The sequence below is a fragment of the Xiphophorus hellerii genome, chromosome 14, assembly GCF_003331165.1.
Source record: "Xiphophorus hellerii strain 12219 chromosome 14, Xiphophorus_hellerii-4.1, whole genome shotgun sequence".
Classification (NCBI taxonomy): domain Eukaryota; kingdom Metazoa; phylum Chordata; class Actinopteri; order Cyprinodontiformes; family Poeciliidae; genus Xiphophorus; species Xiphophorus hellerii.
The window spans coordinates 10,109,021-10,124,886 of NC_045685.1; the positions used below are offsets into that span (position 1 = coordinate 10,109,021).

Consider the following 15,866-nt stretch of genomic DNA (forward strand, 5'->3'; position numbering starts at 1 on the left):
TTCATACTTTTTGTAATATTCAGCTTTTTATGAATTTTTCACCCCATGGGGGAAACCGCTCCATCCTGTGGCAGAATTGAGAATTACAATATAAAATGTCTGTTGTGTTTCACAGTGGATGTTTTAGTTCCTGCCTATCAATGGCAATCAATCATCCAGTTTCAGGCCTGATGGAGGACACAAGGCAGCGGCCATTTTGAAGTTGGACAGTTTAACAGCTTTTATGCTGTTTAACACCTGGGAATAATTTGACCTTTTGACGTAGTTTTTTTTTTTTTGTGCTGCATGTGGCATGTTTTTTGTAGTCACCGTGTAAACGATGCCTCCAAACAAATGTTGATATCTTACGAACCATAAAAGGTTTGGATTTCATTCACTCACCAATGCATTGCTAAGCATAACTCCTAAGCTTCAAAGTCAGTCTCGTCACTCAAAAAATGTTATCCAATGATAATATTTGACATTAACACAGCCTGCTGTAGTTTTCGCTTCGTCAACATCACTGTAGAGGTTTTAGACGCGTAGCACCGACAGATAGACATAGCTATCTATCCGTGCTACGGTAGGAAAATCTGACGAGGTAACACAGATAGTCAGAGCAACTGCCCAGCTCTGATTGGACAATGTAAAGGCCATTATGTTGGGGCCTTTTAGAGGACTGGTAAAGGAGTTTACGTTAACGTGCTGTTTTCAAAGAAAAACCTAAACGTAACTTGGAGGCTAACGTTAACAAATGGTCTGAAGAACTTTCAGTTAATTTCAGTTCAACTTTCAGCGAGTCTTATTTTGGAAGAACGCCACCGGAAGTTGCGTTGCATCAGCTAGCTTGCCTGCCTCGAGCGTTTCTGGAGCATCACAACATTATTCAGCCGCTTTGTTCTGACGTCGGGAAAGCGTCGCTGTTTCTTCCATGAAGGTAACGAACATATCGTATTGTTTATAATATGTAAATATAAAAGAAGAATATGCGGCGACTTAAACCGAGAGTTTGGGTAAAAACAGTGAATCCAAGCGGCGACGTTTGCGAATATGCGAACTGCGCCGCTAATGAAGTTTCCTGTTTTATAACGTTTAATAACGAAACATTGGAGTTAAATGTCTCATCCGCTGTCCTGGATTATACAAAGCGAGTTATTTTCTGTTTATGAAGTCGGGCCTTCATTGTTTACACACAGCTTCAGTGTCGGGATGTGACTCATCAAACTGTGGGATATTATTATTTTTATTATTATTATTTTAACTAGATATTGTATCAGCGTTCAGTCACATCGCTGTCCTTGTCGGTCACCTCCACTCATCTGCTGCCAGAGACAAAAAACAACAAAAAACGTCGCCGCCCTTCTCGGCCGCAGGCCTGCGTCATCCTCCGGCCATTTGGCCTTGAAAACACGGCAGCAAAGAAACACGCACAGATAAAGAGACGGTCGTCGTGTTGCGGATTTCCTTTGAGCTCCGTGACATGACGGCGGCTTTTAGGGTTGAACACGACAGGCTTTTAGAGTGGGAGTGTTACGAGTGGTGCATTGCAGTCAGCTTTGGAGGAGGAAGGGAGGGAGAGGAGGAAGGAGAGGAGGAAGGAGAGCAGGTGCACCTCCAGCATCAAAGCTGGAGCAAAAACAAAAACGATGCTGCACAGTCTGATCCTGCTCCAATTCATGTCAGTCATGACACTCGAGTCAGTAACTGGGATTTCACATTGAAGACATGATAGTTTTATAATATATTATGAATCATATTCTAAAATGAAACAAAAATACAAAGAGAATGCTTATAGAGAGTATAGTCCATAATAACCTAGCTATAATAAGCAGGCAGTTCTTCTTCGTTTGTTTATTTTTGTTGTTTTGAATGAACAGCATGTGTCTTTATAAACTGAGCTGTTTAGTATCTACAAGCTGAACGGAGAGCAGATGATAATGATGTACCGGAGTGGTGACATGTGTCCTGACCTCATAAGGTGTCAGTCGGCGAGTAAAATGAACCATTTTTATTTCTTGATGGGCTCTGACTTAAAGCTTAAAATACAGAAAAATAATTTATTTTCTGAAAAAAGAAAAAAAAACTATTAAGAATCTAAGAATTGGCATTTTGTTTTAATAAAAATCAGACAGACGTTAGGCACAGATTTTTGTTGTCTATGCAACGTTCCTTAGTTTCTTGTTGTTTAATAACTACTTTTCCTACTAATGAACATGCAGGAGACAAAGTAATTAAGCTGGGAATCAGAACCACGTATGTAAAGACTGAACTGGTCAAGCTCTACTATAGGAAAATGCAGAACTTTTTTTTTTTTTCAGACTGGACCTGCAAATGGCTATTTTCAAAGTCGCTGTAAATACCACATTATGGCATTGAAATTAATTTTTTTTCTCGCCTTCTTTTTTTTAACATTAAGTATTTAAATGAGCAACAAAGCCAAAGTCACACTGTGTGTGGGAAGGAGGAGGAGGAATCCGTTTTTACTTTTAGAAAACTATTTGGAGGTGAAATTTTTAACTGTCTTTGCCTTTTTAAATTCGCACTTTGTTTTCACAATTTGTAACACAGCAAAATCTTTTGAGAAAGTAGAACCTTTTGTCTTTTTTGACTTTGCAACAGCATCCAAACAAGAGTGTTATTAATTTAACATCAAGTAGGGTTTAACTTTCTCGGTGCCCAAGAGACTTAAGTTTTCTACCTAGTAAATTCATTTTTAGTTAATTTCTCTTTTATTTTCATTTAAAATTGGCAAGACATTGAATCCTTTCAGGGACAGGCGTGGTTAAAGTTAAATGCGCTGTGTGAATTGTATCGTCTCTTAGCACTCTACCGGTCTTCTTCTCTGAAGGTGGATCAGATCTCACTTTAACTGGACTTCCTGGTGCCTGACCGATGCCGTGTTAGCTTGTAGCCCACAGGTACTGAGTGATCTGCTTTAGGGACAAGTGAACTAATGCATCCCCTCTCACACACAATCATTTTCTCTTCAGTGCAACTATTTCTTACCCATTGATAAAGTAGAAACCGCTTCCTGCTGCTTTTAACCATTTTTGCAATTATAACCAAACAAACTGCCTGTTGTAATCTTTTTGTGTATTTAATTTGTTATTAAACAGTTTTTTCTAACTATTTTTGATAATGCAGGCTATAAAATCACATGTGTTGCATATTCATTTTCTGATTCCCTACATCTGATTATCGTGTTTAATCTAAATAAAATCTTCATTCACGTTAGGAATCCTTGATCGGGATGTTTTGTCCCTTTTGCCGGCCTAAAATATTTAAGAATGGGGATTTGCAAGTAAGAATCTGAAGCTTCATTCAGATCAGTGGGATTTGGTCAAATGGGCAGTGTTGGATACCACTCAACATTCTCACCAGCGATCTTCCGTTATCTGCAATTTATTATCTGGTCCATAATAGATATTTTGTTGCCACACACGGCTACGATCCTGTCTCCTGCCGATGACATTTGAATATAAATTTGTTAGCATAAGTGCAAGCATAACATTAGCATGTTTGGTCTCTCGATTTTTATACAACTTGTTGATAGTGGATTCCAATCCGGTTCCGGTTTATTATGTGCGGACAAAACGTCTTGGAAAAGTTGTTTCCCTGCTCCTGAAGCTGAGCGCTTTGACCGTCAGAAGTTTTGATAATGGCTCGCAGCATCCAATACAGTCTCTCTTTCACTCTCAATGTCTTTTCAGCAGTCAAAACAAGTCTGTGGATTGTACGAGAAAACCCAGATATGTTAGATTAACTAAATAATGCAGAATGTGTCACCTAAAACACAGTTTTCTAAGAAATGCAAATGAGAACAGAGCCTCATTTTTTTTTAAAGTGACTTCTGTATAGAAATGGTGCGTTTATGGGCCAAAAAATAAATTAAAAAAATTCATATCAAACACGGCACTTAAACAGGATGTCCATACATTCTTAAAAAGTCTTTAATTTATGTATCTAACTTTTAAGGCTTCAAAAAAGTAAAACCTGTGATTAATATGCTAATCACAGGTTTTAAATGTTGTCTTGATAGCACTATTTAATTTTCTATATTCTGTGTGTTTTTTTTGTCTTTTTTTAACAAGCAGAAGTTTGGCATCTTCATTGCGTTCTGTGACTTGAGACGCATGAGGCTACCGGTAACTCAAAGCTAACATACCCATGCTAGCTAGTGTTTTTTGCGACTATCGTGGATAAGTGCATATTTTTCTCCAGTTTCCCGGACGACGTTTGTACATTTTTGTGGATATAAAGCTCTTAAATTCCTTTCATGGTGGTCTTAAAAAGTCTTAGATTTGGGTAAAAAATAAACAAGTATGTTAAGCTGGAAATCTTAACGATACCGACCAACTATTGTGCAATCGGTGTTTTTGTTTATTTTGTTTTACCTACTGCACGTGAGTGTTCCAGCAGCTAGCGTATATCGTTTCACAAAGCAGTGAAGTATAAATAAACAGAGTTGTACAATAAAGTTCTCTTTCAATCACATTGTGGACAGTGTGCATGAAACCACGCAATGTCCACCATGGTGTATCCGCGTGAAGAAGCTCTGGAGCGCCTGACCCAAGATGAGATCGTCCTCAACACGAAGGCCGTCATGCAGGGCCTGGAGACGCTGCGCGGCGAACACGCGCAGCTGCTCAACTCGCTGCTGGACTGCACCCAGCCGCCCATCGCCCAGGAGAAATCCGGCCTCCTCCGGAAGAACCTGGAGGACATCGAGCTGGGCCTGGGAGAAGCGCAGGTTGGCTCTGGTCCAGTCGGCAGCTTTCCACAATCCTCTGTCTCTCGGCGGATGCTTACGTTCCGTTTTCGTTGTCGCCCAGGTCATCATCGCTCTGTCAAACCACCTGAGCGCCGTGGAGTCGGAGAAGCAGAAGCTGCGCGCCCAGGTGCGTCGGCTCTGCCAGGAGAACCAGTGGCTGCGGGACGAGCTGGCGGAGACGCAGCACAAGCTGCAGCGCAGCGAGCAGTGCGTGGCCCAGCTGGAGGAGGAGAAGAAGCACCTGGAGTTCATGAATCAGATCAAGAAGATCGATGACGACGTTTCCTTGTCGGAGGAGAAGAGCCAGAGCTCCGGGGGGAGCAAGGGAACGGGAGGAGGAGGAGGAGACTCTTCAAAGGACAGCCTGGATGATCTGTTCCCCAACGACGATGACCAGGGAACAGGTAGCTGTGATCTACATCGTTTTTAATAGGATATTGCACACACAAAGAGCTGCAGAGCATTAATTGTTTATGCATGGAAGTCACGCCATTGCATCCGACCATCCTGAATGATTTAGTCCCATTTTTCCAGATCAGAAAATTCTAAGTCAATGGTTTGCAACCTTTTCAAAGAGCCATTTTTGCCTTCAGTTCGCCGACGTATGCCAATTTAGAGCACATGTAAAACATTCTGGGGAAAGAAATGCAGCTTGTGAAGCGGAAATACTTGCGCTCAATAATTCTTGACATTGTTTGCTGATGTTTGCAAAGCAAACGGTCGATCAGCACCGTTTATTTTATGTGGCATTTTTGGCCGTAACACCAAGAATGGAGATAAGAAAAACCATAAATATAAACTTTTGCGTTCTAAGTGTTTTTTGGTTTGTTTGTTTTTTTATCTCTTGTGAGAAATGAGCAAAAAACATAAATATAGGTTGTCAAATTTAAATCAGGTTTTGAGAACATCAGTTAATTTATTTTTCTAAATTCACATTAGTTTTAAATGTAATACAAAACTGTCCTTTAAAAAGTAGTTTTAAAAGTATTTTAGTGTTTAAAAAACTGAAACTAGCAAAATGTCCAATGTAGGTAATTGGATTGCTTGTAATTAACACAGGTACTTGTTACAGGTACTACAGCTTTTTAGTACTAAATAGTACTAAAAAGCTGTAGTACTTTATAGCACTTTAACGACTACACAGCATATACTAATTACTAGAATAGATCTAAAGTAACACCTTAATGGCCGGTAATTTGTTTCTAAATGTTTTAGGGTAAAAAAAAAAAAAGAAGAAGAAGAAAGAAGTGAATTTAATCAAAGTTCTTTGTGACTCTGTCCGGTTCTGTTCCAGCCCAGCCCAGTGGGGAGGCGGCAGCCCAGCAGGGGGGCTACGAAGTCCCGAATCGTCTCAGGACGCTGCACAACCTGGTGATCCAGTATGCCTCCCAGGGCAGGTACGAAGTGGCCGTGCCTCTGTGCAAGCAGGCCTTGGAGGATCTGGAGAAGTCGTCCGGACACGACCACCCGGACGTTGCCACCATGCTCAACATCCTGGCCTTGGTGTATAGGTGAGCTGGTGGATTTATGTTTATAAAAACTTCTTACTACTCTCGAGCCTTTTTTTTTTTTTGCTGTGTTTCCAGGGACCAAAACAAATACAAGGAAGCTACTCACCTTCTGAACGACGCCTTAGCCATCAGAGAGAAAACACTGGGGAAGGACCACCCGGCGGTGGCTGCAACCCTCAACAACCTGGCTGTGCTGTTTGGCAAGAGGGGCAAGTACAAGGAGGCCGAGCCGCTCTGCAAGAGGGCCCTGGGCATCAGAGAGAAGGTGAGGGCCCACCGCACCGAAGGACACGAGAGCAGTGCTGCTTTTAAATTTGTTTTCCATTTGAGTGAAAGCCTGATGCAAATGATGTCTCGTTTGTTTGTGTTCAGGTGCTGGGGAAGTCCCATCCGGACGTAGCCAAGCAGCTGAACAACTTGGCCCTGCTGTGCCTGAACCAGGCCAAGTACGACGAGGTGGAGTACTACTACAAACGGGCCCTGGAGATCTTCGAGTCCAAACTGGGAGCCGACGACCCCAGCGTGGCCAGGACCAAAAACAACCTGGTGGGAACCTGATAGATACAGCTCAGTGTCCTGAATCCTCCTTACGTCCTCTATGTTCTTTCTCTACAACATGTCTAGTTTCCAAGGCAACCCCCGTCAGCGCACTGATTTATGTTGTTTCCCTTTAGGCCACTTGCTACCTGAAGCAGGGCAAGTTCAAAGATGCAGAAGTTCTGTACAAAGAGATTCTGACCAGAGCACACGAGAAGGAGTTTGGATCAGTCAACAGTGAGTGAAACCATCAGCAGCTAAGCTAGCAGCTCAGCTCACAGCCCTTAAAAAGACTCAATTCATGCATCTAAAATGAAGGCCTTAAAAATGTGCTAATGCAAGTTTTAAATTTGGTTGCAACAGGACTATTAAATCTCATGTATTCAGTTATTTTTCCTCTTGAAACTTTTCTGTCAAGCAAAAGTTTGAGTCGTGCGCTGACATCTTCGCTGCGTTTTGAGGCGGTTCAAGCTACCAATACCAATTTCGCGTTTTTTTCGAGGACAAAGTGGCTGGTGTTAGGGCCAATATTATGTGTTCAGCTTCTGACCCTTCAGTTGCTGTCAAATGCTCCACTGCTTTGTCTCAGTTTGAACCTGTTACTTTGTCTTTAATACATGAGACTGTAGGTCATCTTAAGGCCTCAGGTTCTGCAGCTGACATTTTACCCCCACGACTTTTTAAAGAGGTTCTTCCTGTTTTAGGGATTTCTATTACGGCTATTATAAATAGTAGCCTGATCACTGGTGTGGTTCCAAAACCTTTTAAACAGGCATCAGTTCAACCGCTGATCAAAAAACCTGGCTTAGACCCTTTTCTGTTATCTAATTTTAGGCCTATTTCAAAGCTTCCATTTATGTCTAAAATTTTAGAGAAAGTTGTTTATAATCAATTAAAGGCCTATCTCGATGTACATAATATTCTTGAGGATTTTCAGTCTGGTTTTAAAACTTTACACAGCACCGAATCTGCATTGTTGAGGGTGTTTAATGATATCCTTTTGGCTACTGATGCTGGAGATCCAGTGATTTTAGTTCTTTTAGATTTGACTGCAGCCTTTGACACGGTGGACCATGATGTTTTACTTTCCCGTTTAGAGCATTATGTAGGTCTCAAAGGCACAGTCTTAGTGTGGCTTAGGTCGTATTTGACGGATAGGTCTTTCTGTGTTGACATAGATGATTTTAGATCATCGTCTGCTCCTTTATTGGGTGGAGTACCGCAGGGCTCGATACTTGGACCTCTTTTGTTTTCTTTATATTTGCTTCCCCTTGGGTCAATATTTAGGAAACATAATATTGCTTTTCATTGCTATGCGGATGATACACAAATTTATGTGCCTCTCAATCGTAAGGGAGTCAATACAGTACCAATTTTATTGGAGTGCCTTGATGACATAAAAACTTGGATGGCTCTGAATTTTTTGAATTTTAATGAAAGAAAGACGGAAGTTATTATTTTTGACCCTGGTACTACCTGCAAGTCCACTCCTGTGGATTTGGGTCCGCTATCACATTACGTAAAGCCATTTGTTACAAATTTGGGCTTTGTAATGGACGCAAATTTTAAGTTGGATAAACAAATCAGTGCCGTTGTGAAAACGAGCTTTTTCCATTTGAGGCGGCTTGCTAAGATTAGGAATATTGTACCAGTGGATTATTTTGAAATATTAATCCATGCTTTTATCACAACACGACTGGATTACTGTAACTCCTTATATGTGGGTGTCAGCCAGTCTTCTTTGTCCCGTCTTCAGCTGGTCCAGAATGCGGCTGCTCGGCTCTTAACTGGATCGCGGAAGAGAGAACATGTTACCCCGATTTTATATTCTCTGCACTGGCTGCCGGTACATTTCAGAGTGCATTTTAAGATTCTTTTATTTGTATTTAAATCTTTAAATGGCCTTGCTCCCTCCTATCTCTCTGAGCTGCTACATATACACTGTCCTCCTCGAGCTCTTAGATCAGCGAGCCAAATGAACCTGGAGGTGCCGAGGACTTCCAGGAGGCAGAGAGGAGACAGGGCGTTTGCTGTTGCAGCTCCCAAACTTTGGAATTCTTTACCTATGTTGGTAAAACAGGCCCCCTCTTTAGCAATTTTTAAATCTGCTCTTAAGACTTACCTTTTTCGGTTGGCCTTTGATTCAGTTTGAGATGCTGCTTTTCTGTATTTATCTGGGTATGTTTATGTATTATATAGAGTGTTTTACGTCACTGCATTGTTGGTTTTTATGTGTTTTAATTTTGATTTTTATTTGTTTAATCTTGTGATTGTACAGCACTTTGGTCAGTGGTACTGTTTTAAAGTGCTATATAAATAAACTTGCCTTGCCTTGCCAATAACTTGCGGCTAATATTCCCTTGCTAGCTAATTAGCTAGCTATCTCTTTGTGTCAGTCATAAACTTGATACATGGAGAGCGACAAGCAAAAGTCATCTCCACCCGACGCTCAGGACGCGATTGCGACAACAGCAAAAAAAAGTTTAGCCTTACTCAACTCGTGTCGCGTCGCAGGTCTGCATGTGCTCGTCTACTCAAGGGCGCGACATCGCCTAACCTGTGTCGAGCCCTTTAAGCGCAGATTTGTTAGTTTTTGTTGTTGTCTCATTTCTGTTGCCAAACAATACAATACATTCGTGTTTGTCTTTGGCCACACCAAAGAAAAACTGATCCCTTTATCACCCTGATCTCCCAGCAGGTCAGAGGATTACTCTGTGATACCGAAGCTGCTTTATGTTCCTGCTTCCCTCCTCTCTGTCAAACCAAGGCTTTACAAACCGCTACTGCCCACACGCTCAGCTCCAGACCGGACCTCAGCCGCAGCTTTATGAATGACTGTTATGTGTAATTTGAGAAAAACCATAGAGAGGTTTTCAGGAAGGATTTGGGGTTGAAGCGGTTAATCGTGATTAATTGATTATTGAAGTAATTGTCAACTAATTTTAGAAATCGATTAATCGTTAACTATGCAGACTCTGGAACATGTCATTTGCTAAATGATTCACATATTCAAAGCAGTAATTAAGCCAAAACTTTAAGAAAAACACATAAACATTTTCGCATTTATGATGAACAACCTTCTTCTTCTGTAAATGTTTTTCCTAGAACTCATCAAGTGGCGTAGTTCAAAAAAATCTACCATTAATCATCTTTATGCTATCCAGTTATTAACTGGTTAATGTAAAACTAATCATCAGATCCGCCTTAAACTGTGTTGATGTTGAGTCGAGCAGAAGGAGCTGAGCTTTTCACACATTGATGTTAGTAGTTTTCAGCTGCAGATGCATTCTTTGCCACAAATAATCAAGTTTACACTACAGGAACGATGTTATCGCATGTTAGGCAATGAAATGTTTGGGGTGTTTTTTACTTAAAAATAAAATTAATTATTTATTTGCTTGCACCTTTTAATGTACTTCTACTATTGTATAAAAATGTTTAGTTGGTTAAATGACAAATCTGGAGAATGTGCCAATTAAAAAAAATAAAAAAAAAGATTGCCAGAATATTTTGTTACTAAAATAATCGTTAGCAGCGAGCCTAGAATGTTTTCTAATTGGGTTTTTTTTCTTCTCATTTTGTAGATGACAATAAGCCCATCTGGATGCACGCAGAGGAGAGGGAAGAAAGCAAGGTCAGTCATTAACGTTGACCTTTGATACGCCTGCTGCCACATTTTTTTTAAAAATGGCCTGAAAAGGACAACAAAGACGCTTTGAGTTGCTGTTTGGCGGGCTCGTGTTTTGCACTCGGCTTCTTTCGCTCTCTGCTTGTTCTCATCCTGGCCCGCGCCTGTGTGTTTCTCTCTCTGTCTGCGTCAGAGCAAACAGAAGGACTCTGGGCCGTACGTGGAGTACGGGAGCTGGTACAAGGCCTGCAAGGTGGACAGGTGAGAAACGATCAAAACGAGAATAATGCATGACACCAGCATAGTTATTCCTACTAAGATGAAAAACAGATTTGATTCAGTTCTTCCACAAACAGGGAGCTTTTAAGATATTTCTTTATACTGAACATGCGGTTCAAGGAAGGCTGGTTGGTGTTGAATGTAATGTTCTCTTGTTTTTTGTTTTTTTTTTACATTTTGAATAAAGTCAAAGGTTGTGTGTCACAACATTAAAATTCCCAAAGGAAACAAAGTGGTGGCTGATTAATAGCTCCACAAACAACCTGTTTACATCCTAATTGCCTTCATTTTATGAGGGAGTGACCCCACGATGTCATCAAAAATAGAGAAAACAACTCATTGTTTTTAAATTCAGGCATCGTTATTTGCCAAATAATGTTGAAAAAAGCAAAACTTTTTGTTCATTTAGTTTTTTTCTCTTGTGTAGTCCAACTGTGAACACAACCCTGAAGAGCTTGGGAGCGCTGTACCGTCGTCAAGGCAAACTGGAGGCAGCCGAAACGCTTGAGGAGTGTGCCAGCAAGACACGCAAACAGGTACAACACACACTCAATGCTTGAGTTACTGACGTCAGATTAGCTGCTTTCTTAGTTACATCACCTGAGTAGTTCAGAAGGAATTACAGCTGAAGCTCCTAAATCTCGCCAAGATCAGACACCAGCTTTGTGTTTATTCTGTGAAATGTTCAACTTTTACAGTCTTTTTATTGTTGTTGTTTTTCCTTATCTTTTGTGTGATTTTGTTCTCTCAGGGGATCGACGCCATTAACCAGAGTAAGGTGGTGGAGCTGCTGAAGGACGGACCGGGGAGAGGAGGGGACAGGCGGCACAGCAGGGACGGACCAGGGGGACGAGGAGACAACGAGGGCGACGAGTCCGCAGAGTGGAACGGGGTAACATCCATGTTAGAGTTTACAGTTTCAGTAAGCGCAGACAGAACATAGTAGGACTGTTGTAAACAAATATTTTAGTAATCGAGTAATCTATCGATTGTTCTTACGATTAATCGAGTAATCGGATAAAAAAATAAAACATTGGTAAATCTAACATAACAGCAGTGTTACTATTGCATATCAACATCAGTCCAATTTTTCATATTTGAGCTTCCCTAAGAATAACTTTTCTGTATTTTAGAAAATTAACTTGTAACAATAACAGCTCACTTTCTAAGTTAATCTGAAGAAAAGTTGTACAAAGATCTGAAATTATATTACATTTCTTATTAAAGAGGCAGGCTGACAAATACGCTTGTCTATACTCCAGCTTTTGGTTTATGTATTCATCTTCAGTCATTTTAATAGATGAACTCTCACTTTGCCCAGACATTTATAGCTTTTGTGTTCAGCCATAATAGCGACGGGATTTGGCACCTTCGTTCGTCACACACAGGAACATCTACCCGGTATGTAACGTCACGATGCGCTTCACCGCCCATTAGTGGCGACCAGGATGATATCAAATTTATTTTCCGGTTCGTCCGTAAAACTACGCATCTAAAGCACAACCGTCCGCAGTGTTCAGTCTATCCGCTCACCTGCATAAATAATCCCGCCGTTCGCTCTGAACCAGCAGCTCTGAGAGGAGAAAAGCTGCCGTTCTCCAGACATCGCTCCCGTCATTTTAAGGATGTTCATTGGTCCCCCGAAAAACTACAAAAACCCGGACGTTATCATGAATCGGTAAAATCCTTCCAGGCCGAACTTGAAAATTGGACGTTGTGCTGCTAACAGTTAGCTTTCGTCAACAACTCAGGCGGAAGTGAGCGCGCTGAACAACGCTAATATCGACCCGGCCGGAACACGGTGCATTAAATAATAAAACATAACTTAACGAAGCTTCGAGGCAGGTGAATTTTCCTTGAGGAATCTTAATAATCGAGGTACTCGAATCACTCGAGGAATCGTTTCAACCCTAGAACATATCAATCTGTAGATCGTCCTGTTGTAGGAAACCCTCTAAAAATGACAGAGAATCTTTTAGACCTCTCATTTCCATACGTGGTCGTTGGTTTCTTTCCTCTCTCTTCAGGACGGTAATGGGTCTCTGCGTCGCAGCGGCTCCTTCGGAAAGATCCGGGACGCTTTGAGGAGGAGCAGTGAGATGCTGGTGAAGAAGCTGCAGGGCAGCGGACCTCAGGAACCCCGAAACCCCGGGTAAATACAACGTTGTCTCTGTGGAAACATTTATTTCAAAAAGTAAATTGGCCCTAAATATGTTAACAGGTTTTGGATATTTTTTTTTTATCTACAATGAATAAATCCAAATTTCTTGCGAGTTGGCTGGATGAAGTTTATACATTTTTGTGGCGATGTAGGTCGTAAATTTTATTCATGATGGTTTCAAAGTTTAAGTCTGAGAGTAAAGGTGTCCGTCAGGAGCACGTGGCATAATTAAATATTTAAAAATAGACTCTGCTTAGTGTTGATCTGGTTTTACCACAGCTGAGCAGAACTACGAGGCAGCAGCTGTGAGACTCAGATACAATCTATTAGTCATGGATTCAAGCAAAATAAAAAAAAAAGAGGCAATCAGTTGTAGGCAAGCCTTTCCACGGTGTGGGAGGATTATTCCGATGATACAAGGTCATTAGTTACAACTTAACGTTTGTAGCTGAAATTCTGGGTCAACTTGGAATATCTGATTGGTTCAGGATACAGTCGATGCTGTTCAGTTTTATGTTTTTCAACACAGAAATCTTGTGTTGTTTTTATTGTTTTGTTTTTTTTTGCACAGAATGAAAAGAGCGAGTTCCCTGAACTTCCTGAACAAGAGCGCCGAGGAAACCACGCAGGTAAAGATGGTTTACGCCAAACCTCTGACAGTCTGGAAAGAGATGCAACTACATTCCTTCCTTTCTTCCCTTCTTAAGATTTACTTTTGTTTTAATTCTTACTTTTGCTTTACTACTTACTTGCATTTTATTTTTATTTTTTAAGGTTTTACGTGTTACATATCTTTTAATTCTTACTTTTGTTTTACTAATTGCTTATGTTTTGCTTATTGTTTACGTTTTATTTCTTATTTACCTTCATTTATTGTTTTAATCTTTGAATCTGTGGGGTTTTTTTAAAGTGCTGTAATGCAGCGAGACGGTTTAACTGCATGACTGGAAACTCAGTTTCCCAATTTATTAAAGTCGATTTAAACAAGCAGCATCCTGATCAGCTGAAAACCATGAGTTAATTATACCTGGTGATGATATTAGAAGAACTGAGTTAGAAATGGAGCTTCAGTGAAAAGATAATTATCGGTAATCAGTGCATTGATCTGCTGAACCTCCATGAAGGTTGAGTTCAAAATGAACTACAGGACAAGAGGAGAGCAGGTCAGGTTTTGTTTCTGCGCGTTGTTCTCGTTAAAACCTGGTGTGTTTGCTTGTTTTTCTACTGGACCGATCCCGAGCTAACACGAACCGATCCGTTTCCAGGACGCCAACTCCGGCCTCTCAGACAGCAGAGGACTCAGCGCCAGCAACGTGGACCTGACCAGACGCAGCTCCCTGATTGGTTAGACACGGCGGAGAGGCGGGGACAGAACAGGAAGGGGCTGTTTACCTCGGTTTGAGCAGCCGCTTCTATTGATTTTATTTTAAGGAACACTTAAAAAAAAAAAACCCAACAAAGAGACATGACCACACTTGATGTCATCACTGCTGCTACCGCTGTACACACCGCCGCCATCGACCAGAACACTGAATAGCATCGCACACACACTTACGAGCATGCTGCTGAACTAGAAAGTGGAATGTCTGCACCTGAACGCCTCATGTTTTCAACCAGTAGCTCTACGGTTCCTGCCCAGTCTCTCCTCTGCAGACACTCGACGTTTTCAAGGCGATGTTGGTTTCCGTTCGACGAGACGCGTGTCAGTTTGTATATTCCACACGTAGCATGACGTAACCACGGGCGACCGCGGTGCCATCCGAACACAATCAACCTTTTAGGGAAGCATAAGCACTGACCATTTCAACCTCAAACTGTTTGCCTTCGTGAATTTTTTTTTTTATGTGTATGAACGCTTTTAAATTATTTGACTTTTCCTTGTGTATATAGCTCGATTTGTTTTTGTTTACACTTTATGGGGTTAAGGAGGGACTTAACTGGAAAAACACTGGGAGACTGGGAACAGATGGAGAACAATATGTGGGGGAAAACGAAAGGAAAGTACAGAAAATGTGACTTTTGCTTCATCTTGTCATCAAATATTAAAAACGCTCATAAATCCATCATCTGTTGCTGAATTTAGCTGTCAGGGTTTCACTCTAAACTGGAGATAAACACTTGAATGAACTCAATGAAGTGAAAGTCTTAGTGGCCAGATTCAGGGCAGAAAATCCTTCATTACTTTGTGGTTTATTTACGGAGGAAATCAAATGGAAAAGAAAATGTAGTCGAATATTTTAGAAAAGAAATTAAAAAAATCTTCTACTAATACCAAACAGCTTTTATTCTGAAGGAAAACGACCCTTTAAGACCTGGCGGAGCTAATCAGGAGAGGCCTCAGGTCAGAGTGAGTTGGAGGTAACAATCACTGGAGGGGGAGATCCAAGGTAATCTTTAAACATTCATATACGATTTGTTTAAAAAGCTGCTGTGTGTTTACTGTAAATAGTACGGTTTTCAGAAACATTGCTGTCAACCTGGTGAAGATGTGAAAAAAACTGCAAAATGAATTATCCTCTTACTGCAGCAGCATCCTGCTAGTGCGAAACACCAAATCTTAACCGAGTATTTTTGGTCGAGTTTCTCATGAAAATATCTTAGTACATTTGAAATAAAACAAAACTAACTTGCAAGTAACTTTGGAGCAAGAAATAGGAGCTAGCTTGAAGTCAGTAATTCCTTAATACTGATGGAAAAGTATCAGATATAAGTGAAATGATCTGCAGGTGGAACAAAAATGTTTTGTTCTCTTACTTTTTCATCAAAATTTCAGGATTATTGACTCAAAACAAACCCTCGTTTCTATGACTACAACTGAAAAGTTACTTGAAAGTTAGTTTTCTCTTAATTCACATGTACTGATATATTTTCAAAAGAGACTAGACCAAAAATACTTTGGTGGTTTTTGCAGTGAAAGTGTCAGTTCATGGTGCTGCGTAGTCAGACCAGCTGCCCACAGACGTTGCAGTAGGGAAACAAGCCCACAGCATGACTCATATT

At 40.8% G+C, this 15,866-nt stretch overlaps 1 protein-coding gene across 2 annotated transcripts; it reads left to right on the forward strand.

Annotated features, from left to right (window-relative positions):
• Window positions 1-785: 785 nt before the first annotated feature.
• klc2 (kinesin light chain 2) lies at window positions 786-14,929 on the forward strand. Of its 2 annotated transcripts, none has more exons than XM_032582382.1 (14): window positions 786-916; window positions 4,484-4,729; window positions 4,812-5,154; window positions 6,045-6,261; window positions 6,337-6,526; window positions 6,634-6,807; window positions 6,936-7,035; window positions 10,383-10,432; window positions 10,620-10,687; window positions 11,133-11,241; window positions 11,457-11,627; window positions 12,733-12,857; window positions 13,438-13,495; window positions 14,132-14,929. In XM_032582382.1, the coding sequence occupies exons 2-14, from the start codon at window positions 4,502-4,504 to the stop codon at window positions 14,213-14,215; spliced, it is 1,917 nt and encodes a 638-aa protein (XP_032438273.1). In that variant the 5' UTR covers window positions 786-916; window positions 4,484-4,501; the 3' UTR covers window positions 14,216-14,929. The 2 variants fall into 2 exon arrangements, with proteins under 2 accessions (XP_032438273.1, XP_032438274.1); XM_032582383.1 differs by having other exon boundaries at window positions 11,457-11,597.
• The last annotated feature ends 937 nt before the right edge of the window (window positions 14,930-15,866 follow it).